This window comes from Aulonocara stuartgranti, assembly GCF_965226115.1.
Source record: "Aulonocara stuartgranti genome assembly, chromosome: 6".
Lineage (NCBI taxonomy): Eukaryota > Metazoa > Chordata > Actinopteri > Cichliformes > Cichlidae > Aulonocara > Aulonocara stuartgranti.
The window spans coordinates 29,383,212-29,407,991 of record NC_138944.1 but is presented as its reverse complement, the minus strand read 5'-3'; the positions used below and the strand labels follow the sequence as shown (position 1 = coordinate 29,407,991).

Below are 24,780 nucleotides of genomic sequence, written 5' to 3'. Positions count from 1 at the left end.
CCTATTTCTTGTTCTCTAATAAACTACTTCTTCCCCCTTCCCCATTTTAATTCTCTCTCTAGAGAGCGAGAGTGGGTCCAGGGAAGCCCACTGACTCCTCTTCTTCCTCCTCGGTGTGCAAGTACGACAGCAACGGCAATCAGGACCGCGTCAAGCTCTCAGATTTCAACTTCATCATGGTTCTGGGCAAGGGCAGCTTCGGCAAGGTGGGGCACGCGTCAGTAGAAATGTGATGTTTCTGATGTAAACATGGCATGAATGAAATCTCTTTAAAACTCACTGATTTCCTTTGGTTGACTCCCTCAAAGGTGATGCTGGCTGAGAGGAAAGGCACAGATGAGTTGTACGCCATCAAAATCCTGAAAAAAGACGTGGTGATCCAAGATGATGACGTGGAGTGCACCATGGTGGAGAAGAGAGTCCTCGCCCTGTCAGGAAAACCACCTTTCCTCACTCAGCTGCACTCATGCTTCCAAACCATGGTGAGACAGCTTGAAGCACGACCAGCTTCTTTTATAATGTTATCAGAGTGCTTTCCATGGCTTGTTTGCTTTGGTCTGTTTACTGTGTAAATTTGAACTGTGTAATTATCAGCCTGTCAGTAAACTGTGATTCTGAATAATTTATTCCTCTCTTCTGGTCTCCTGCTTCTTCTTTATTGCTCCTAGGACCGATTGTATTTTGTCATGGAGTATATTAATGGAGGAGACCTTATGTACCATATCCAACAGGTCGGCAAGTTCAAGGAGCCTCATGCTGTGTGAGTGCATGCACACACACACACACACACACACACACACACACACACACACACACACACACACACACACACACACACAGACAGTGAGTTTGATCAAATCTAGAAGAGAATCAAGCATTTCGATGCTCTTAAACAATCCCCCACTTAAGAAACTCAATGGTGATTAACAAAACAGAATTTGGCATCCAGACTTTCCTTAACTAATAAGTTTAGTTTCACATCAAAGTTGATGTGCCACCATTATTATCTTGTTTTTGCTTCTCCTCGTCTGTTCTTGCTTTCTTACTTATAAGCAGTGTTGGGTAAGTTACTTTAAATTAGTAACTTAGTTACATTACTAGTTTCTTCTATCAAAAGTAACTCAGTTACTTCAAGTTACTCGTTACTTTCAGAGTAACTAGTTACTAGGGAAAGTAACTTTGGTTTAACTCAGAATTCTCTTGTTAATGTGTTGCTTCCGTAACTGGATACCCAGCAAGCTTGCCAGTCTTCTAGCTTGCTTACTTGCCACAAGTGCACTGTGCCACCTACCAATAGAAAGGAAAAAATAATGTGCACATTTCCACGAGAGAAATCCCACGCCTGATTCTATCCTAGCCATTCTATCCTCGCTTTTTACATCCAACACAAAAACTGCAGTCGTGGTGCTTTCGATTGTACTCAGAACTCGGAAATTCTGCCTTCTGAATAGGAAGATGTAGGTAACACCAGACTGCAGATGAGCTGCATACAGGGCTGGACTGGGACAAAAAAATCGTCCCGGGCATTTTGACTAGAGGCCGGCCCACCATTATAGGAAAAATCATAAAGCCTATTAAATGAAAATAAACACAGTTGTGACAGTGATGTACACTGTTCTGATGGTATAAATGCATCAATCTATCAATCGTTTGTTGTAAGACTCAGATAATTATTTTTTTAAAAGTGAGACATTTTAAATGAGAATAAGAAAGTATTTCCTTGTGCCCCCCATTCCCTTTTAATGCCCTACATGGACCCCTGGCAACACTTTACTAGATCCGCCCCTGCACAGTTACCAGCTGTCAGCTACTTAGAAAAGGATCCTGGTGTTATTTGTCTCTCAGAAACAGTTCATAACTTCCCTTCAACTCACTCATGTGACCTAAAAGGTAAACCTGTTTCTCCATCACAGCTCTGATGATCCAGTAAGGACGTCTCCTGGTTTCATCTTCATGTTTCCCTCTCACCAGATAACCAAACCGATATCATGACCAGCAGCTTTTACAGCTGTGGCTCCAGCAAACATCAGCTGATACTAGAAGTTAATATTAAATAAATTCTAACAACAGCTGATCAAGCTTAAACGTGCTGCTGTTGTTTAGCGCGACATCCGCTGGTTTCCTCTTTCTGGCGCAAAGTGAGCGATAAATAAACAAGAGAGAAAAGCTGATCAGCTGATCATTGATCAGTTTCATGATTGAAGTAGAAACAGGAGAGGGAGGGTGAGAGGATGAGAGAAGAAGAGGCAGCTGTGCAGCGTAAACACAGAATAACTCCAGCTTTGTGTCTTTTTCATTGTAGCTGAAGTCCGGGACAAACTGTTCCTTTTCACCTCAATAAGAAACGCGTAATATTTTCTCTGAATACCAGACGATTCCGTTTTTTACAGGACGGTTGGCAACTCTAATAATTAACCTTATGAACAAAATAAAGTTCAACATCAGTAACATAGCACCCACCCAGCTGTATAGAAACTCCATCATGCTAGCTAGCACGCAGTACGAAAAATTCAGCATAACAAAAATAAACTCCACCTAAACTTGGTTCATATCTGACCCAGATGGACTGCAGGTCATAACTTCTTACCTGAAGTTCAGTTCAACTGACACTCACAGACCAGCGGCCACTTCGGGTCTCTCCTCTTGCCTCCCTTTTCCTTCATCCACCTGCTGGCCTCCACCACTTGCTAATGTTATTGAATCTGTGGAAGCTCCGCGATAGCCACCACAGGAAGTAACGAATAACGAGCCTATCTAAATCCCAGTAACGAGTAACGCGTTCCCGGTTTTGGCATAATAACTAGTTACTGTGCTCTTACCACAATAATAACGTAGTTACTGTAACGCGTTACTTAATAACGCGTTAGTCCCAACACTGCTTATAAGTGATGCAACAATACTCCAGATCTCCAAATCGCACTTCAGGACTAAGATAACTTTGCATATTCACAATTCCAAAATAATCCTTTTTTATACATTACTGGATCTTGGTGCAGCTCGTCAGTTAATTCACTGTCTCAAACGAGCAGTCTTGGCTCCCCTCTTCCTTCCATTAAGTCAGCCACACTTTGATTGGCTCCATCTTGCAAACAGAATGTTTGAACAGCTGTGTTCCTGTGATGACCTCATTAAACATATCTGTTCTCATTGACTCAGTGTTTAGTCTGAAAGAAGAGCTTTTGACTTACATTGAGTGAGATAAAAAATTGCCATTTTATCTTCATATATAGCTGGAGAAAAAAGAAATTCGACCCCCCTTGTTCACTTATAAAAGAAATGAACAGTCTTTATTTTTATGGTAGTTTCATTTTATTTCCCGTACTGCATGATTGAGGAAAAAAATGAAAAGTGTAATATGTGCCCAATAAACATAACAGCTCAGGGAATCTTAGGGACTAACTACCGCCGCTCCACTTGGCTCATTAACGTAAGCAATATGTGCACGTGGCTAATTAGCATGACATTACATAATGCAAGTTAACAGAGCTATTTCTCAGCCTATATCTACACACATGGTGTTTACACAAGCACAATCAAAACATGCCCTTAATAGGAAATGTTTAAACAGATGGCGAGTTAAACTGTGTATTCCACCTCAAAGCTTTGCTAACATAGCTCCGGTGTTAGCTACAGGGATGAAGCAGCACCTACCTTTTTCTGCCACTGTTGTCACATAATCCTTAACTGTCTGTATTTACATTCATGCACTCAGCAGCTGGTCTTCACATAATGCTGGCATCTTTGTTGAAGACAAAGGTCAAGATAAACCTTTACCAGATGACAGGTTAACAGGTACTTCCTGTTTTAACACTTGCGCAGATCCGTGTATGAGGAGAGACGAGTTCCTTTGCAGTAAAAGCTCTGCAGCTCAGAAAGGTTATACATTACTTAAAGTGGCAGCCAAAACTGTTATAAAATGAACTTTTTATGCATTTTGTGCGTTATACTTACAAATGTTGATGTTTTTGTCATTCGTGGTGCTTAAAAAAATGAAAATGCATGAGGCACACTTTAACCTCTCTGAAGGGCTTCAATAGGAGATATCAGAGCATCACCAAACGCACCTTTCAGTTAAAGACGGATGTTTGCCTCTGTTTTAGGTTCTATGCTGCTGAGATTGCCATCGGCCTGTTCTTCCTTCATTCCAAGGGCATTGTGTATCGGTGAGATGGTTTTTGAATCAGCTCGGCTACTCGCGTGTAGTTTCCGGTCCCTTTTAGTTTACAGATGTGAGTAACATCTGTGCGTTTGGATGTTTTTGCAGGGATCTGAAGCTGGACAATGTGATGCTGGACTCTGAGGGCCATATAAAGATTGCAGATTTTGGAATGTGTAAAGAAAACATGCTTGATGGCATTACCACAAAGACTTTTTGTGGAACTCCAGACTACATCGCTCCAGAGGTGTGTTTTACGGGTTAGCCACTGTCTAGTTGTCGATTGGTTTATTTTAATCTTTCAGACATTGATTGCAACCCTATTCTTTCTCTTGCAGATCATAGCCTATCAGCCTTATGGGAAGTCTGTGGACTGGTGGGCTTTTGGAGTCCTGCTTTATGAAATGCTTGCTGGACAGGTTTGTATTCATCTACTGCTTACCCTCTTAAATTATTATTATTATTATTATTGTTATTATTTTACCAAAACAACAACTAAAAAAAGGGTCTGCATTTGTGCCTCTCTAGCCGCCTTTCGATGGTGAAGATGAAGATGAGCTTTTCCAGTCCATCATGGAGCATCACGTCTCATACCCTAAATCCATGTCCAAAGAAGCAGTTGCTATCTGCAAGGGGGTAAGAAAACATGCTTGTATGCGCATACATGCAGGGTAACTCCTAATGTGGCCCCTGAAACCTCTGCTTGTTTTTCACTCTGAGCACTGGAGGGTTCGTCATATTATAAAGGCTGCTGCGTGTTAGTGCGCACCCTCCAGCAGTGAGGCTGAACTGCCTCTTAACAGCTCGTGGCAGCAAACGATGATTGTACTTGTTTATTTGCCCTCCACACCTCCTCATCTGTGATATCTTTTTATTTGTTTACTAATGCGTTAAATAGTTACAGTACACATTAATAAAGATCACTGTTTTTCATCTCATTAATAATATTTTGCAGGACATAATGACTTTGCATTGCTGTTTTTAATTTAAAAATGCTACCTTTATGTAATGCATACATGCTACAGATTGATTATGGGTCCGTTTTAAAAAGACTAAACGAATACGACTCATCTTGCATTGTATGTCTTTGTGTAATCTCTAGCTGATGACCAAACACCCGGCTAAGCGTCTGGGCTGCGGCCCAGAAGGTGAGAGAGACATCAAGGAGCACGCCTTCTTCCGCTACATAGACTGGGAAAAACTGGAGAATAAGGAAGTCCAGCCGCCTTTCAAACCGAAAGCTGTGAGTATATGACACGCTGACTCACTTCAGCTGTTCACTTTATCAGCCTTCACTAAATGCCTTAGAAATCTTTGCACAGTAGTTAAGAAAATGCCACAGTTTGCTCAAACCTTTAAGGTAAGTTATCAGGATTAGTTTGTTCATCCTTCAAACCCAACCATCACCTGCCGTTGGTCACTGCACTCACCAATGCAGAGCTGATTTATTTATTTATGTGAGTGTAGTCACCAATGATGAAGGCAGATGTCACCTGGCTCACGTATGGACCAATGGAAATCCACAGTTTCGGCTGTGAATGATTTTATTGGTTGATGCCATATTTTAGTTGTATTTCTCTTTTTTCTCTTTGTTGCTTGTTGTCCTTTTTTTCCTGTCATCCTTCATCAAACTCACTGCATTCCCCCCCCCCCCCCCCCCCATCTCTCTCCTCTCCTCTCCATGGCAGTGTGGGCGTGATGCGGAGAACTTTGACCGCTTTTTCACACGCCATCCCCCAGAGCTGACCCCCCCAGATCAGGACGTTATAGTCAACCTGGACCAGCAAGAATTCCAAGGCTTCTCATTTGTTAACCCTGAGTACTCCTACACAGATCACTGACCATGCCGCATATTACTGGTCTGCATTAGTATCTCTTGCACCACACATACTGTACAAAAAAATTAATAAATCACAATTTCATATTGTATTTGGAAGGGTGAAAGAAATCACTCAACATTTTGGAAAATGTGTCTTTTCCTTTTAACTCATCACAATTTGATAGCAAATAATATCACTCTAGTGTTAATGTACGTGGCGTTGTAGCTAGGTAGGGATTAAGCCTCAGTCACACACTTCCCAACCCCCTGGCAACGTGAAATGTGTGTTCTCTGACTGGTTGGACTGGTTGCTGGCTGTTGCTAGGTAAAAGTGTTGCACAGAGGTTGCTGCACCCAAAACCTGCATGCTATTTCTACGTGGAAGATGCCAAATATTTTCTATAGTTACTCTCCAAATTTTAGTGAAACTTTAAAAAAGACAGTTTGCATTCAAAGGAAAAGTCATGCTTTTTAAAATATTTTGGTTGCAGCAGTAAGACACAACTTTTTGCATTTTGCAAGTACTGTGAATCTTTTCAGACAAATCTGCGTGTTCCATATAAGCTAACTGCATGAAGGTTTTCAGCCCACAGCCCTCTTTGTGACCAATTTCACCTAGCAACAGCCAGCAACTTCTTACCATCTGGTCACAGAATACATGCTTTTCCTTAGCATCAGGTGGTTACCAGGGGTTACTGACCAGCAGTTAGCATTAAGTTTGGAAGCACCTAGAAATAGCTAGCCTGGCTCTTTCTAATCTCAACAATAAGGTAACCAGAAGTAAAGCAGATTAACATGTCTCTGTGGTTTTACAGATATGCAACACAACAAAGCTGCGAGTTGTGGCTTAAACTCATAAACAAAGCAGTACAACTGTCTCGCTTTATGGGGAAGCTAGCAAGCACACTAGCACAGATATCCTGGTTGGTAAAATAGTGTTATATGATATAAAACCTCCCTAAGATTCTTAAAGGACATCAGTGGCCTGTAAGGAAAGAGCCACATGACAGATGATGACACTGAAAGGTAGCATTTAGCTGTCCTTGAGCAACCTGGTTGGTTTACCTTCTGGCACTGCTGTAAAGTTTGATAGGTAGCACATAAACAGCGACACATTAAAAGTATAACTCCTAAACAACTTGATTACCAACTTTTAAATATTACAAAGCAGGGTGGTATCTTTTTAGTTAATATGTTAATATTAGAAATAAACATTCCAGTCTGTCATACTTTTTGTGCAAATTAGCATGAATTTGCACAGTTAAACTGCTAGCGAGCACAAACGGTTAACAGTGCTAAACGTTGAGTAACAATTTATATTTTGAAGATTGTTAGCTACAAACAGTAAAACATTAGTCTAGCTGCCAGTTTGTTTTTTTTATACACATTGCGCAAAGAAAAAAAATTAAAGACTTGGTTAGCAGTTAGCCACTAGCTCATTAATCTAGCTCTGCTAACCCTCTCAGTTGAATAACCTTTGCCTTGCAGGTTGCTACATTTGCTTCAAAGATTAAAACATTAAATAAAAGATTTTTGTGTAGTTAATGGTAGTTATTGTTGCCACATTAGTGAGGAGAACCAGGCTAGCTGGCCCCCCCAGCTTCCATTTTTCACATTAAACCAGGCTAACACCTCTGCATAAACATGGGTGATATTTATCATCTCATCTGACTTTCAGAAAAAAAATTGAATCGGATGTATTTCTTGTATTTCTTAAATAATGTTCACACATGAACATTATTTACAGGTGCTCCACTGAAATGCGACTAAAATAATCAAGTGTCAAGGTGCCAGTAGGCGGCTAATCTTGTTTGCAGCAGCGACACTGTTCTGAGTTTATTGTAGTTTAGCGCGTCACGTTACACTGCTGCTCTTGTAGCAGCTCTACTGGCTGTATTTTTATCTTTAGTACAGACATGTTGCTCGCTCCTAAATGCCACACGGCTGCTCACACTGGCAGGCTGATGTCGGAGTCAGACCTCAGGGCCGACTTTAGCCTGCTCCGTCTCTATGTTGCCCTCCTTTGTAAGGCAAGGCAAGGCAAGTTTATTTGTATAGCACAATTCAACAACAAGGTGATTCAAAGTGCTTTACAGAGACATTAGAAACAAGAACAAATAAAAAGCATGATTTAAAATTGAATAAAACAAGCAAATAAACTAACTAATTAACAAACAAACAAACAAACAAACAACAATGTAATTGCATATTGACTATGACAACCTATATTGATGAGTGTACTATGATCACATGTTGGTAATTCATGCAGTGTAAGTGAAAATTGACCAATTGCTTTGCTATGATTGTTTGACTACTAATCATTTTTCCGAATGTTTACTTTTGTCTAAAATCTGCATCAACTTAGTGATTTTTTTTTTTTTAAATGTCATTGTTTGTTGGGGTTTTTTTGTTTTCTTTCTTTTTTTTAAAAGCTCTTCTCATGATCAATTTCCGAAAACAATCTCCACAGTTACACTGTTTTTAATGACAGAGATCATATCTCTTTGCTTGTGCACAACCATCTTTGGAGAATTTCACATATGATGAAGGTGTTTCGAGTTTTGTGAAGTCGGTAGTCTGTTAGCTTACAGAAACAGGATGTCCAAAAGTGCCAAAATAAAGTCCAGAATTCACAAGGCTGTGAAACAACTCAACAACTGTGATGAAGGCAGCCATTTTGTGCCATTTTGCAGTTCATGTATAATTATGATATGCATTATACTTTTTGTTCACAAGTAATACAATATCCCATAATTTTCATATATCAAATGAACTGTCTGAGTTGTATTAAACTTTTGTAACTGTTTAACGATGCAGGGTAGTAACAGTGTGTCAAATGATGTTCTTTGAGCTCGTATCAAAAAGAAAAGAAAAAAAAAAGAGACAGGAAGGCGATATCAAAGGGTTTGTTTTACAAAAATGCTTCTTGAAAAACTATTCTTCCAGATGAAAAAGCGCTTATTGTGATGATGGCAATGGTGAGGAATACATGTTGAAATAACAAGAGAGTGCAGAGAAAATTATACATATATATATATATATGAGTTCTATATATCAGAGAGATACTGTATTTGGATACATTGTTTCTGGATGAGAGAGATGCTTCAGTGGATTGTGTAATTGTCCTGTATGACTGGAAACTGATAATATACTCACTGATGCCTACCAGACTACTTCTGCTGTGTCTGCTTTGTTAATGTTGTTGCACCCAAACACAGTGCATCAGATACCCCCATCCAAGCAGAGGGACCACAAATTCTCAGTGGTCTGTGAAAAGTCCCCTAACTCATCACATAAATTCAGACTTGGTTTGGGAAAAGTGTCATTTAACACACATACAGTGCAGAATAGCAACAGCTAATATCTGCTAGGCTGCCCTCATTCACAATAGTTATGAAAGGTTTAGCACAATTTTTAAAGCTTTCCCAAAGACCAGAGACGGATGGATGTAGCTACAGTGATAACACGCACTAGTTAATGAAACCCCCAGTTTAAAGCTTCTGCCACCAACAACAATAAAACACCTTTTTTTCTGACAAACGAGATAACTAAATAAAAGCTATGATCAAAATGCCCCTTTGACGCTTTTGTTAGTGAATAAAAACGAGATGAAACTGTTCCGATCCAAACTGATTGGGCTGTGTAGAAAGGCAGGATGAGTTTGGAAGTGATCCAATCAGAAGTAATCTCCCATGCTTCTGGTTTCTCATGAAAATGTGAAAAGATTTTAATGCTTGAGATGAAGGAAAGAGCAAACATATGGAAACATTTCACAGTTGATGTCAAGGGAAATAAGATGCTTTGTAAACCATGTGGAGCATCTCTCACCGGTAAAAACACATTTACACTTTATAATTTAGTTGAATGAATCAACTTTGGGTTTAGTCTGTGATAATCTTTTATTTAGTCGACAAAAACTAAAAGAATTTGGATGCCTAAATAATGATTGAAACTACATTTTTGTAATAAAAAGACTATGCTCATGCTCATTGGCTAACGACTAATCAATCACAATGAACCGTGTAGGCTACCAAGATTTTTAAAAATTATCATCTTTTTAATTCAGTATGACATGAAAGGAGTGACTGAGCAGATAAACTGGAGCAGGAAAATGTTTACTGAGGTAAAGTCAGGTGCTTTGCCTTTAAATTTATAGAGGACCGGAAGTCATTTTTTTCAATTCCAGCTATCGCCCCCTGCTGGCTGTTAAAAAGAGCGCAAGGTTACAGCACAGTTTTAAGCTACGTCCTTGTTTTACGCTGTCTGTGGTCGAGACATAGTAGGACACTAGTGAGCCCTTTAAAAGGTCAGTGTAGGAAATTTCTGTATCTGGATTTCGTTTGCGTCACATGGCTGTTACTGTTGTCTGAGTTGAGGTTGGACTGCCGGGCAGTTGCACATTTTATATTTGTTGACGCATCAAATCATTTAAAATGGCTCTGCTGTGATACTTGGTCAATAGTGAAATTACTACTCCTGTATTTGAATGGAGTCTTCTTACATCTGGATGCTCGACTATTTTGTGAAAACACCTGCACCAGCTTTTTGAAGATTGAACCCACCGCACGGCCAAAATAATTCTGATGGTGTCATGTAGACGTATGAAAAGTTTAATAAAAATGTATAAAACTTGAATGGTTTAACTGTGGCACCTACAAAATTTAATCAGTCACAGGTTTAAACTGATTTATTAGCGTCTTTAAAGCTTGTGACACATAAACCATCAGTCCGATTTATAATTTGAAGAGCTTAGGGTTATCAAAAACATAAATCCACATATACTGTGTGATTATTGTTACTCAGTCTCCATACACCAAGTTTTAATCAATGAATCAATGAAACACTCTGAAGCCACAAACATACACTTGCTTCATGCACTAATGGTGAACACGTGGACCATTGGTAGAGATGGGGAAAGTCATTTCAGCTGGAAGCCCTGTGATGAAACGAGGAGGTAGGAAACTAAAACTGTGTGTGTGTGTGTGTGTGTGTGTGTGTGTGTGTGTGTGTGTGTGTGTGTGTGTGAGTGACTCGTGTGTCTTGGGCTCACTGCTTCACCTCCCTGTGTGAAATCCTTTCGGTTGTGGTTTGGTCCTCAGCAGGTCTCTTTTATCGATCCTCGTCTGCTCTGTACTGGAACATTTCCTCTGTCTCTCTCTGGCTCTGGAAGTTTGTCTTGGGTCTTTCTGCATCTGTGCTGTTGAAGTTGTTCAGGGTGGTCTCTTTGACTGTGTTTCTGGGTTCGTCCGCAGAGTGTGTTTTGTTTGTTATCCACTTGCTTTCTCAGTCTATTTGGAATCTGATCTGTTGTGCTCAGTCTAACAGTTTTGGTGGTGCCACCTTTTACTAGTGATCAGAGGTGTGGACTACACTGGACTCTGACATCAAAACGCACACGCAGCCCACACGACTGATTCATAAAAAAAATAGCCAGATGCTCATATGGACACTGAAACAGATGATGACAGGAAACCTTAAAAGACCAGTAAGAAAAAGTGAGGATATCAGGATACCAAATCAGTTTGAGTGTTCATATGAATGTTAGATTATTGTTGTAACTTTAAGTCCTTTGACCTGAAATGACTTTATATCACCTCAACCCAAAGACTAAAGTTGACCTGATCAATATAATCACATTATGACCATTTCACAGAGTTTCCCTATTAAGACAAACTCAAGGGGTCAAGAGTCTTCATTTGCCCTCAGCTCTACGAAGCGTTTTTGCAGACTTCAGATCATCAGTTTGGATTTAAAAGCTTTGCTCTTACAAGCTGCTGACATCAAACTTGAAAGCATGAAAAACTGAATCAGTTAAATCCCAAAAGGTTGATTCTGTTCACCTGACCGCAGCGTTTTCAGCAGGAGTCACTCATCCAGGTGACTTCTTCAGTCTCAGCTGACTGCAGGTTTCCCCAACCTTATAAACAGTACATTTGCACAATAACTGAAACCAGCCCAATAAATGAACAATGGGCTGTGAGGTCAGTTCCTTGATCATTAATGCACAAATTGTCATGACCATTGATCAAAGACCATGAGTACCATTTACAGAGAGTTAGGGACTAGTAAAGCGCTATACAAATACAGGCCATTTACCATTCCCCAAGGACCCCAAAGCGCTCTACACATTCAGTCATCCACCCATTCACACACTGGTGATGGCAAGCCACCCTGGGGCCCATTGACAGAGGCGAGTGGAATGGCTGCAATCTCAGCATTTTAAGATGGCAAAAGATATACCCTTAGGGCCCCCCCCTTTCCCTTTCCATGTAAATGGCTTTCTTGACTCTGCACTCAAACCAGCGTTCCTCCCTGTCCAGGAAGTGTACATCCTCATCCAGATGACCAGAATCAATCTTTAGGATTTACTTACCTGGATGATGCAGCATCAATCAGTTAAAGTGTCATGACTGTGGACATGTATAATCAGTCCATCATTGGTCATTTACACTGCAGAAAAAGAGTAGCAAGTGGAGCTGAGGCCTATAAACTTTAAGCCAAAAACACCAGACCGCAGCTCATTGAAGGAGGTTTTCAGGATATTTTAGTATTTTTATGGACTGATTTTGAATTCATCACATGATTTTGCACGTTGAATTTGACTTTCTAGACTTCAGGCACTAGACACTGACTTTGTCCCACCTCTGGCAATGATCAAACTGTCTTTGCTTGTGTCACAAGTATTTGCCTCCTCCTCTACGCTTCATCTTTGTGCTTTTTCTAACATAGATGTTCTAATTCCTTGTTGTCAACCCTCTGTCTGAACCGCCTTTTTAAAAAAACAAACAAACCTCTTTTACAAATACGCTCTAACTTTATTCTCTTTCTTCCTTCTTTCTGTTTTTATTTTATTTATTTTTTTGTGCGTGTGTGTGTCAGAAAACACGCAGAGACGTCTGCAACTTCGACAAGGAGTTTACAAAGATGGTGGTGGAGCTGACGCCAACAGACAAGCTCTTCATCATGAACCTTGACCAGAACGAGTTTCAAGGCTTCTCCTACACCAACCCAGAATTCATCATACAAGTCTGATGACTTCCGGCTGGTTAGAGGCCGGACTTTACTCCAGCTTGTACAGCCCAGCCACATTTCATTAAAGACCCATCCAGCATCAGATCAGGACTCAGAGCCGCGCCGTCTTCAGTCTCGACCCACACAAGCATCTAAACTGGGCAATCATAAACCGTCACATTAGCTCCACAAACACACAGACAGCAGTGTGAAACAAAGCCCGCTGGTTGCCAGTTTCCAGAAAACTCCAGGTGGTTAGCATTCCCAGTACCTCACAGTGAGCCGGTCAGTACGAAGAGCGGTGATCAAGAGTCACAGTGAATGTGCTAATAGTGTGTATGTGCTCTATTGATCACCAACAAGAGTGTCTGTTTACTTGATTTTCTTCTCTTCAGCCTGTGGAAGTTGCATCATGAGCCTGCAATGATCAATATGTACATGCTCACTCACACACACGTGTGTCTGTGCAGGCTGCGGTTTGGAGCAAGGTTGGTTTTGAATTCAAAAAGCTCTGATTTATAACCTCATGTCTAAGTTAGTCCTGAACTTAGTCTTAAGCACGTTTCGTCTTCCAAATTGATGCAAAAAGAAAAATTAAAAAAGGAAAAAAAAAAAAAGACCCCCCACCCCAAATGCCTGTTTCGGCAGAGATATTTAAAGACGTCTTTCTCTAGCTTAATCTCTTTCTCTATGGCACTGTGTACGTATGCGGTGGGTTAGTGCTGTAGGCCTATACAGTCTTTGTGGTGCCGCTCCTCTATGCATGCCATGTTTGTTGGTCCAGTAGTTTAAAGACTTGCTTTCAACCTCTCGGACAACGAGGGGGGACCTCGTCAGGTGTCCAGAGTCAGTTCTGAAATATCCCAAATCAAAGTTTTAGTTCCCACTCTGAATGCTGTATCTCTTAATAGTGTTTTGAATATGCGTGGCTACACAGTTTGCTTTACAAAGCACGGAGCAAAGACTGTCTGGCTGTCTGTAAATGAGCGTATCGATGTAACGGTGCTGTATGACCTGTGTTTGTGTGTATGTGTGAATAGGAATGGGATGTAGAGCTAGAAGTGTTTTTCATGTTATTGTGCACTTCTCTACTATTCCCCCCCCCCCCCCCCCCCCGTTCTCTCTCCCCCCTCCTCCTCCTCCTTCCCTTAAATCTTCTTTTGATCTCCGTCCCCCCCTCCCCCCTGGTTAACGTTCATATCATTTTAAGGAAATGTGATAAGACGAGAAAGACAGAGGGAGGGCAAAAGATGGGGGAGTAAAGTGTTAACTATGCAAAAAGGCAGGAGGAGGAGGAAGTGGGCAACTTTTATTAAGCAACCAAGGGATTGTGTAAATGGACAGTGTACATGTGTTGCATGCGCTGTCTTTACCTGCGCGTGAGAGACACCTGCAGAAAGATGCATTAAAATGAATTATCATAAAACATTCCAGAAACTCTGGCTCTCTTGTGTTTTTCTCCTTTTTATCAAAGACAATCTTGTGATCGTGCTTCATTTCTTACCGAGATGTATATTATGTCTGCGATGGAGAGGAGGGATTGTTCTTGAAAGCGATACAGATTTTTAAATCTGTATTGTATTCTTGAAATTAAAGCAGCTATAATGAGCAGTTCTATAGATGTAGTGATAATAAGTATCAAATGGCTCTGTGAGAACATGAAATAAGTCGCTTGGACGGATGAATCTGCAGAGGATTACAGCCCGATTCTGCTTACAGCTCCTTGGAAACTATTATTAACGCTTATTAAATGTGCACATTTAACTTCTCAACAGAAACACTGTGTTCAAAGGCCTGCTGTGCAAGTTCACCAATGACATATATATAATAATGTGCGGTTTAGTCGAGAAGCTGAAACGGTGATTGATCATAACAAAACATTTTACAGCGAGGAAGCTCGTTGGTTGGGGTTGATTGCTTTTGCTTCTTCACACACATGGCCACTCACTTTGCAAAGCCTTAAATAGTCACATCCTCATTTATTCTTTTAATCACTTGTATGATATGCTTGTGGAGTGAATACTGATGACAATATTAATATTAAAGGACATGTAATGAGTAAACCTGGCCAAAGAAAAAGCCCCATGAGAGTTCTGTCTGTCTATTTAAAAGTGTTTTCAAAATGTTTTTTTTTCTACCTGATTATGCATTATTGGTTATACATACAGCATACATACAGTCATGGCACAGAGAAAGTATACTTTTTCCTTTTCATTGGATCATTGTCCTGTTGCAGATCTTGATTTCAGTCGAGCTTTAGCTATCAGAGAGATGGCCTCGCATTTGAGTCTAGAATACTTTAGTACGCAGAGGAGTTCATGGTTGATTCAATAACTAGAAAGGCGCCTGAGTCCTGATGCTGCAAAACAAGCCCAAATGCTCACTCCTCCACCACCGTGCTTGACGGGTGATATGAGATGTTTGTGCTGATTGGTTTTCACCAAATGTGGCTGCTTCATCTTTCAATTGTTCCCTTTAGGGGTCCTCTGTCACACCAATACTCTGCCCGTCCTCCTTCATTACATCATGACCCTCCTCTGATTCTTAAACATCGACCATCCCTCCTCTTCACAGGTCCAAACTTCCCTCTTTAACTTTGTCTCCAAACAGCTCAACCTGAACTTCCCTTTTACTCTTTATCCTTCTGTCAGGATACACCCCTGACACTCCCCATTCTGTCTGCACTTTTCGCTATCCTACATTTATCCTCCTCTTTTACTTTATTCATGAGACCCTCAACGCACACCTTCCACCTTCTCAACACACTCTCTTCACTTCTTAGTACATTTCCATCTCTATCACATCCTTCCTCTGCCTCTCCCTTTCTTAGTGTCCAGCCTCACAACTCACTACAAGCCTTTTCCTTTGTCATCTCTCTCTTTGCTGTACACCTAGCCTCCCAGAACTCCTTCTTCATCTCCCTAATTATCCAACTTTTTCTTTGCTGACCTCTTCCTTATGACCCTTCCCAGATTGATAGACAGCCACAGATGCTTCCCTAACATCATTGCTGATGCTCCAGAGCAGCAGACTGCCAAACGTCTGCTTTGGTAGAAGTGTTCGCACTTGTTGCTGATCGTTTAATCAAGTGCATTTGAATAGCAGCACCTGGCCGCTCCTTACGCTGATACGTTTTCTTCCCACAGAGTGCTTCTAAAATTATGGCTTAATTTTTGTTAAATAACTACACAGTGTAATATGTCATGTGTTCTTGTTTGTTTGAGGTTGTATTTAAATTTTTCAAATTATTTTCCTTCTCATATCCTCATATGTAAAATCTAAAAAGTGACAGTTTGTGCTCTTCTTTTTACCATGACTGTAACAATGACCAAGACTTTATATAAGAGATGAATTTAGATCCTAAATTTGAAAGGAGGCGGTGACTCCTGTCATTGCATAAATCTCATATTTTAGTCACAATATAAAATGGAAAACACATCAAATGTTTGAATTGAGAAAATTTGCTGTTAAAAGTTTGATTGCAACAACATGTCTCAGAGGAGTTGGGGAAGGAAAAGTAAGTGGTTCTAAAAGGAAATATTTTGCAGTTAACTGGAAACAGGTCAGTAAGACTATTGGGTATAAAAAGGAAACGGTAGAGAGGAAGAGTTTCTCAGATCTAAAGATGGGTAGAGGTTCAATCTGCAAAGAGTTTCAGAACGTTCCTCAGTGAACGGTTGTGAAGACTTAGACTTATTTCATCATCTATATTTCATAATATCATCAAAAGAGTCCGAGAATCTGGAGGAAATCTTGCTGTGTGCAGGAGACAAGGCAGAAAATCGATATTGGATGCCTGTGATCTTTGAGCCCTCAAGCAGCACTGAAATCAAAACAGGAATGACATTAAAATCACTGCATGGGCTCAGGAACACTTCCTGAAAGCGACATCTGTGAACACAGTTCATTTTATAATCCAGTAATGCTGCTTAAAGCTCAATCATACAAAGAAGAAGCCACATGTGAGCATGATCCAGAAACGTCTCCATCTTTTCTGAACCGATACTCACTTAAAATGCACTGAGGCAAAGTGGAAAACCGTTCTCTGGTCAGATTAATCAAAATTTGCTAATTTTTGTATTTTTTCAAAAATATGGATGTTGCATCCTACAGGCTAAAGAGGAGAGAGACCAAAGAAGCTCTGCTGTAGTGTTCACGGGCACTTATCTCCACTTTAAGACTGAATTTAAAATGTAAAGTTGCCTTTTTGCAGTTCTAAATTGAAGTGTTTTTAGGCTGAGTTAAAGGTTTTATTGTGTCTTTGCCAGAAAATAATGCGCACTACTTTCTGCTCTCTTGCTGCTCTCCATGGTGCTGACCTGGTGGACTATGAACTGGTTTGCATGAGGCCTGTGCTATTCTTAGTGACAGGGACACACACACACACGGACAAATGCACACACACATACAATCAGACAGGCGGGGTCATTCTGCAGACTGAGCCCGTGCAGAGTTGGGCTACAACAAACTAGAACGAGTCGAGAAACATGCCGCTGATGCCATTTTCTCCAGACTACTTTCCTCTATCATTTCCTCCAACTTTCAGCGCCGTTTCTTTACTTGTTCTGCACAGCCAACAAGATGACATCAAGCTTCTGTGCCTTTAACATGGAAACATCTTTGTGAACAAAGTTTTATAGTTTAGAGGAAAATGGGGTGGCAGAAGATGTGCTCGGAGTTTCCTTCCTGGATCAACTCAAAGATCAGACACAGAGGGAAAGTTTTGAACAACCTCTAAACTCTGCCAGACTCGGTCCTCAGAGGGAGGAGGAGACATGAGGGTGTTTAACCGGGGTGTGCTGATGCTTCTGACCACAGCAGGGGCTTTCTGTGCCTTCAGCCTCATGACCATCGCCGTGGGAACGGACTATTGGCTGTACTCCCGAGGGGTGTGCCGCTCTAAGACCCTGAGCGACAACGAGACGGTCCGCAAGAACGAAGAGGTCCTGACCCACTCCGGTCTGTGGAGGACCTGCTGCACAGAGGGTGGGAGTCACACTACACCTGCATGTGGTTTCACATTAGAAGCTTATAAAACAGCCCAGAGTGAAACACAACAAAAATGGTCAATCTAAACATAGTAAATATGCACTATGGTGTGTTTATGTGACTATGACTTGTTAATCTAATAAATTAAATAGGATATAAATGGGCAACTCAATATTAAATAGCAATAACACTGTCGGTTCTTACAAGCAGGTCTCTAACGGGCTGAATATATAAACAAAGCTGTGCATCATGTTTCTCTATCGGGTGATAATTGCTACATCGATAAATCATACAACAGCAGCTACATAGTAATACTATTACAAAGTATTACAACATAGTAATAGTATTACAGACCTGAAAATGTTCTGCACTCAACAGTTGAGTGGAGTATTTATATTCTGTATCACGAAAAGTAGAAATCCAACATAAAAATACCCTGTTATAGTGATTGTAACTATAAATATGTGACTAATATGTAAAAACTATTTTTTACTTGCACTGTGCAGATGATTTTGATTGTTTGCTGGTGTCATGAGGACACATCTTAAAGAAGACTATAGAGAAGGTTTAGTCCTGGCTATATGATGGATAGAAATGACATTTTTAATTATTCATTTCTCGTTAATAGCACTACCAATACTTCTCTCACCCTATATCCTTGGTTCTGTTTTGCTTTGCTAAGTTTCTGAATGAAGAGAAAATGCTTGGCTTTTCGATTTCCTTCCCACTTCCCTTGCATCCCCTCCCTCTGCTGCTGCCCCTGCCGCCTGTAAAACCAAGCCAACCTAAAAAAGGTTTAATGGAGAGGAAACAGAGCATGCAGAGGTCATCAGTGCTTTAACAGTCTGGTGTGACTGCGTGTTGGTCAGTTTGCCTGCATTGCAAAAAAAAGCCATAAACAGGCAGATAGATGAAGATAATCGTGATGCACGAAAAAAGCGCTCAGAGACAAATTTGTTGTTGAGCCAGATGGAGACAGATGATCTGATCTCTTGTTTCTAATGTGACAATAATTTGAATAACTTTACACCTCACATCTTTTCTCTCAGCCCTATTCGCCGCAGCTTATCTGTTGTTAATGAATGAGTTTTGTTTTGGTAACCATGGGGACCGAGCCACATCATCGATACTGGTCAATCAGGGCGGGCTCACAGGGACACATTTGTCAATACGATCCTGTGTGCGCAAATACTAAAAGGCATCTCGCGGCCAAAGGTTACAAAGGCTGATGTTTGTATTTCCAGGCATCATTATAATGCATCAGAGCCTTCACGGCTTACGAGGGTTATTATCTGTCTGTGCCATATACAGTAGCGTTGAGCGATAGTGGAATATTTGTCTTTTCACTTGAGACAAGCTAAAACTAAAAGTGATCACATGACATGAGTGAGTGTGGACAGCCACTGCAACACTGTGTCCTCCAGGTTTAAAATCTGATAGGCTGAACAAGTGAAGCCATAAAGTGACTCTTTGGGCATGCTCATAACTCACAAGCACAATATAAACACAGTAAAGGGCCACAAGAGGGCACTGATTCATGTTAAACGGTTAGAAGGTGGACAGGTTGAGTAAAAACCGACCTGAGAAGATACCTGTGCATATTTTACATTTGCATCAAGTACAGAAGAAGAGGGAGACAGGGGAAAATGACAAAGCTGAGCAACTTTTGTTACAAAATGATGTAATTGTCTGATTTTCTGTTTTCAGGGACATTTCGGGGTGTTTGCAAGGACATCGATCACTTTCCTGACGATGCAGACTACGAGCAGGACGCTGCTGAATACTTACTGCGTGGGTCTCAAATAATTGCATGAACTTTTAACAGCTGTGATGACAGTGTGAGGTATTTGCGTGGTGTCTTAATACCCTCGTTCTCCTGTCCTCTGCACAGGAGCGGTACGAGCCTCCAGCCTCTTCCCCATCCTCAGTGTGGGGTTATTATTTCTTGGGGGTGTCTGCGTAGCTGCCAGCGAGTTCTACAAGTCACGCTATAATGTCATTCTCACTGCGGGTATACTCTTTGTCTCTGCAGGTCAGACACACAGAGTTGTTTCAGCAGCATGATTATTATTGTGGCTCTTCATTCAGTCCCTTATTAATTCTGAAACACAGAATTAAAAGCTTTTTGTCAGTGATGTTAGATTTTATGTATACCCCCCCCCCCTTTTTTTTTTTTTTTTACTGTTATTAATTATGTTTTTCTATGTTAGTCTTTCTGGTATTTTATCTTTTTTTTCTTTTTTAAAAAAAAGTATTTTCTTCAGGTGTTTTAATGGTTGTACTTTCTTGTTGTATGGAGGATCAAAAGGGCCAAAAATAAATAATGATTGAACGACTCAATAATTCTCTATCATTAAATTCATCAAAAGTAATATTAACAGCAAAAGGAAATAAAAATTTTTTTTTAAAAACACAATAAAATGAAAATAATGGAAATAAATGGAAATTCATTTAAAGGTAACAAAAATACAAAAAAATAAGAAAATCAAATAGAAACAAGAATTGGTATCATATTTAATTACTTATTGTATTTATTCAGCATTTTTTAACCATTATTGTTATTTCTGGTGCATTTAACTGGCGTCTTTAATTTTTTTTAATTTAACTAATTAAATTTACATTTTTGCACTTTTAGTCCTCCATAGAATGTAGCGTGTCAGTCAACTGCAAAAATTCCTCCACAAATAAACATCTGACTGACCCTCTTCATCTCTATGAACACTACTGCAGGTCTCAGTAACATCATTGGCATCATTGTGTACATATCAGCCAACTCAGGTGACCCCAGCCAGAGCGACAACAAGAAGAGCTACTCCTACGGCTGGTCCTTTTATTTCGGAGCTCTGTCCTTTGTGCTGGCTGAGATGGTGGGCGTCCTGGCAGTGCATGTGTTCATAGAAAAACACAGACAGTTGCGCACTAAGGGCCGGCCTTCGCTCATGAAGCCGCCCATCTCTCGAAGCTCATCGTATTACCGCAACCGTTACTATCAGAACCGCAGCCGCCGGTACAGTTACAGGAGCAACCACAGCGCAGGGGACCCGCACTCCTTCCGAGCATCACTCAGCCGTGACCGGGAGCCGTCCATCTCCGCTGAATCTAAAGTCACCACCATGGCAGGTTTGCCGAAACCAGTGTCAGTGGGCTCAGAGTTCATGCTCTACGCTTTAACCTCGCCTCTCAAAAACAGTAAGATAGACATGGCTGTGGATCATTTAACAGCTGCAGCTGCTCACAACAACACAGAGATGCTGCCTGGAAACTGCGCTTCCAACAGGAGGACCACACCTGTCTAAGAAGAGAGTCCCTGTAAGGCTGAACGTTAGTCGGAGGAGAATAAGCTTTCTCATGTTCTTGCTTGCAAAAGAGAGACATTGTAGACAAGTGCAGGGCTTAGCCTGCCAAATATTTTTTTATGAACTCTTCAGTCAAGAAATAGTGGGAAAACTGCCATTACAATCTCCCAGAGTCAGTCCAACAGTCCAACACCAGGATATAACTTGGGGTGCAATCAGAAAGTCCAGTTACTCCAACCATTAAAAGCAGAAACCATGTCTGGTTTAAATTTAGCCAATCTCCCCTTCAAGTCTGCTCCTTCTGCAGCTCTGGAATTAAATGGGCGGTGCATTATGTGGTTCAGTGGTTTGCACAGAAAAAGGTCCTGGGTTTGAATCCACTGGCTGGGGCCTTTCTCTGCGGAGTTTGCATGTTGTCCCTGTGACTCTGAGTGCTCACGTTTCCTCCAACAGTCCAAAGATGTGCATGTTAAATTCTGATTTGTCAGTCTCTCTGTGTTACCCCCTGTGGCAGATTAGCAACCTGTTCATGGTCTCCTCAAACTCTTGCCCCATGACAAGCTGAATAGACTCCACCAGTGCAAGGAACAGTTTGGAGTGAAAGTTCCCCACATGAAGGCAGTGCATCGGATTAGAATGATAGTTATTTCTTAAGATATTTGCAGGGGCTTGCACTAATTCAGAATGAAATCCGGGATGAGAACTTCAGTGCGAAGCTCTACTCTAGAACCTGAAGCGTCCAATAGAGTATATCTGGTGGAATCAACCTGAACTGGTTGCTTCCAGTCTTCAATCTGCAACTAGCTGCAACTTTTTCATTTTTCACATAATTATATATAAGCTAAGGTGTCAGCATTTTGACATGGTGGAGGAGATCCAACATGCACTGTTGAAAGAAAAGTTGAAGTGGTCAGAACAGGGCGTGCAGGGAAGGGTTTAAAATAGGAGCTGTAGGCTTGCAGCACTGCCCAAAGACATGCCCTAATGGGGAAGATGTGTCACATTTAAATCAGGTTATGGTTCACAAGCTGGCACCGCAGAACTTAACGATTGCATCTCCTGATGAAACAAAGCAAGAAAATAAAGCTGTTTGAGATGTTGAAATCAGAGAGACCTTGTCGTTTTTTACTGGAACAATTTTAAAAATGGTCCATCGATGATTTAAATAGTTGCAGAATGTTGTGCAGTTAATTCACTTATCGTTTCAGTTCAAGCAACCAGCTGATCTGTATATTTGACACTCGGAGGAAAAATCAAAGCAAACAAAAACTGAACTTTTAAAAAATAGATTTGTCTCAGTTTTTGTGAGTGTGTGTGTAGTAATAGTCAGTCAGAGAGAGAGACAGAAAGGGAGAGGTGCCCGTGAGGAAATAGAAACATTTACAGAAAATACAAAACGCATGAAAGCAACTGAGAATGAATGAATGAATGTCCTGTTCCTGTAGCCTCATTTTTTGTGGACCTATTGCAGAAGATCGAAACCCCATTAAGTGCATTCGAACTCTCTCTGTCTCTCCATGTGTCTAATTGTGTGGCTGAGTGAGTTTTTGTAGCATGTGAGCGTGCATAAGCCCACTGAAAGGGTCTGCCCTCATGGTTATGCCACTTTCTATATGCCTTAAAGAAAGCTTCAAAACTCACATCACAAAAGGTGCTTTTTTAAAATTGTACAGGACATCTCAGTTTCTGGCATCTGGCATTTGCAAGAGAAACTAAGAGAATATTCAAACACAACCCAGCACAGAAGCAAAGGTTTGAACAATACTGATAAACAAAAACAGTTTATCAAAAAAAGGTGACCTCTCCTGTGCTGAGTAATATCAGGGCCTTATTGTGCCTGAACATGCATGAATTAGCTCCGTTACATCTGATGGCAGGGCAGCACAAACAGACACACGTCTGAGAAACCTCAGGTGTTACCATGGCAGCAACGGGATTCAGGCTAGAATTCAAGGTAGGTTATGAATACGCTCACACAAGAAATTACCTGAAAGCACAACTGACTACTTCGGCTACTGTTTCAGCTCCACAAGCTATTTATCGCTACTACACTGCACAGAGTCTACTGTCCAAGGATCCATATGGAAGTATTTAAGTAGTATTTCAAATATTTTTACTAAAAGTTAAAAAAAAAAAGTGCAAACAAAGGATTCAAACTAATGCCTCAAACAGACTGGAGCCTCTAATCAGAAAGCTTCAATATGATTTAGTTACTAAGCAAACAAAAGTTAAGTTAATGAATAAATTACCAGCAGAGACCAGCCTGCAGTGTCTGAAAGGAGAATGGTGAAGCCAAAGAGACTGATAACATCAGGCCAGCTAACATCAAGATTTACATTTCTTGGGCAATACTCTACAGAAATCATGGTAAAAAAGGTCAAGAGTCAAGAATGGACAAGAATCTATTGAAAATTTCAGCAGACCAATTTTTATATATAACTGTTGAAGTGAGAGCCGAGTAGGCTTAATATTATAGCTGGATTGGTTGGTTTTGTCTGCTGATTAAATTAAACGAAACAACAAGTTTGATCACAATCTGTAAAACCAAAGGAGTGCGCTAAAAGTCACTAAAATGTTTGGCATATCAAAAGAACTGACGAACCAACTTTTTTTTTTCCTACTACTTTTCTCTGAGGAGGTGCACTCAAGGCTCTTAATTAAAGAATGGGTTATAAATAGAGCAGCAAGCTTTGTGAAGCCGTTGCTTTTCTCTCATTGAAATGGGAACTTTCAGTCACTACTATATTAAGATCACAACTTGCTGTGAGGTATGTGTAATATGTTTCAGTTTCCTTCAGACTTTACAACAACATCCCAAAAATGTCACCACTGGCCTTTCCTCTTTAACACTAGCATTCGTATCAGGACATCATTGGTTATTTATGAAGACCTGAAGCACAAAAACATTTCTACTGTGTTTTACAGGAAATGGGATGAATCAGCAAAATAAAGGTACTGCTTAAAGTCATCAGGATCTGATATTTTTCCACCACTGAAGAAACAAAACAAATACAATGAATAAATTTAAAAAAAATTCCCAGGCAAAGGTAAATCTAAATTAAAGGGTTATTTTTGCAAAATGTCAAGCAAGGTATCTTAAAATTAGAGGTACAAACTTTAAAAGAAATCTCTGAAACATCTCCTTGCTGCATAGAATATATTGTATAAAACAATACTTTACAGTTTTATACAATAAAGACAAAAACAACTGATTCTCGAGAGGATGGATGGTAAAGTGGTAAAGAGTTTCAAGTTCATATTACATTATTTAATATTATTTCTAACAAATTAATTGTACAGTGTAAGGGTGTGACTTTTTTTAGTGACTGAAACAGGTTTCCATACACATATGAAATGGTTATTTTGTTTTAAATGACATTGGTTTAAAATGAATTTAAATACATGTAATATAACCAAAATGTATATTAATTATCAATAAAACTTTAGTGCACTAATGTATAATTGCCATGAACTAACAATCAGTTAAAGTTACAATTTAAAACACAAAA

The 24,780-nt window shown here is 40.3% G+C and overlaps 2 protein-coding genes across 2 annotated transcripts in view; both read left to right on the top strand.

Moving 5' to 3' along the window:
• Nucleotides 1-9,148, top strand: part of LOC309708593 (protein kinase C beta type-like) — a 62,275-nt gene extending 53,127 nt beyond the window's left edge. The window contains 9 exon segments of the mRNA XM_082536777.1: nt 63-206; nt 309-482; nt 669-760; nt 4,101-4,163; nt 4,265-4,403; nt 4,495-4,575; nt 4,685-4,792; nt 5,259-5,399; nt 5,845-9,148. Coding sequence (XP_082392903.1) covers nt 63-206; nt 309-482; nt 669-760; nt 4,101-4,163; nt 4,265-4,403; nt 4,495-4,575; nt 4,685-4,792; nt 5,259-5,399; nt 5,845-5,997 — 1,095 coding nt within the window. The 3' untranslated portion in view covers nt 5,998-9,148.
• An 8,275-nt stretch (nt 9,149-17,423) lies between these two features.
• On the top strand, nt 17,424-22,351 carry cacng3a (calcium channel, voltage-dependent, gamma subunit 3a). Its single transcript, XM_082537830.1, has 4 exons — nt 17,424-17,972; nt 19,683-19,766; nt 19,867-20,007; nt 20,706-22,351. The coding sequence occupies exons 1-4, from the start codon at nt 17,762-17,764 to the stop codon at nt 21,269-21,271; spliced, it is 1,002 nt and encodes a 333-aa protein (XP_082393956.1). The 5' UTR covers nt 17,424-17,761; the 3' UTR covers nt 21,272-22,351.
• The last annotated feature ends 2,429 nt before the right edge of the window (nt 22,352-24,780 follow it).

Coding starts and splice junctions, on each gene's coding strand:
- cacng3a (XM_082537830.1), top strand. CDS start 17,762: ATGAGGGTGTTTAACCGGGGTGTGCTGATGCTTCTGACCACAGCAGGG. Junction 17,973..19,682: donor GAGGACCTGCTGCACAGAGG/GTGGGAGTCACA, acceptor TTCTGTTTTCAG/GGACATTTCGGGGTGTTTGC. Junction 20,008..20,705: donor TATACTCTTTGTCTCTGCAG/GTCAGACACACA, acceptor ACACTACTGCAG/GTCTCAGTAACATCATTGGC.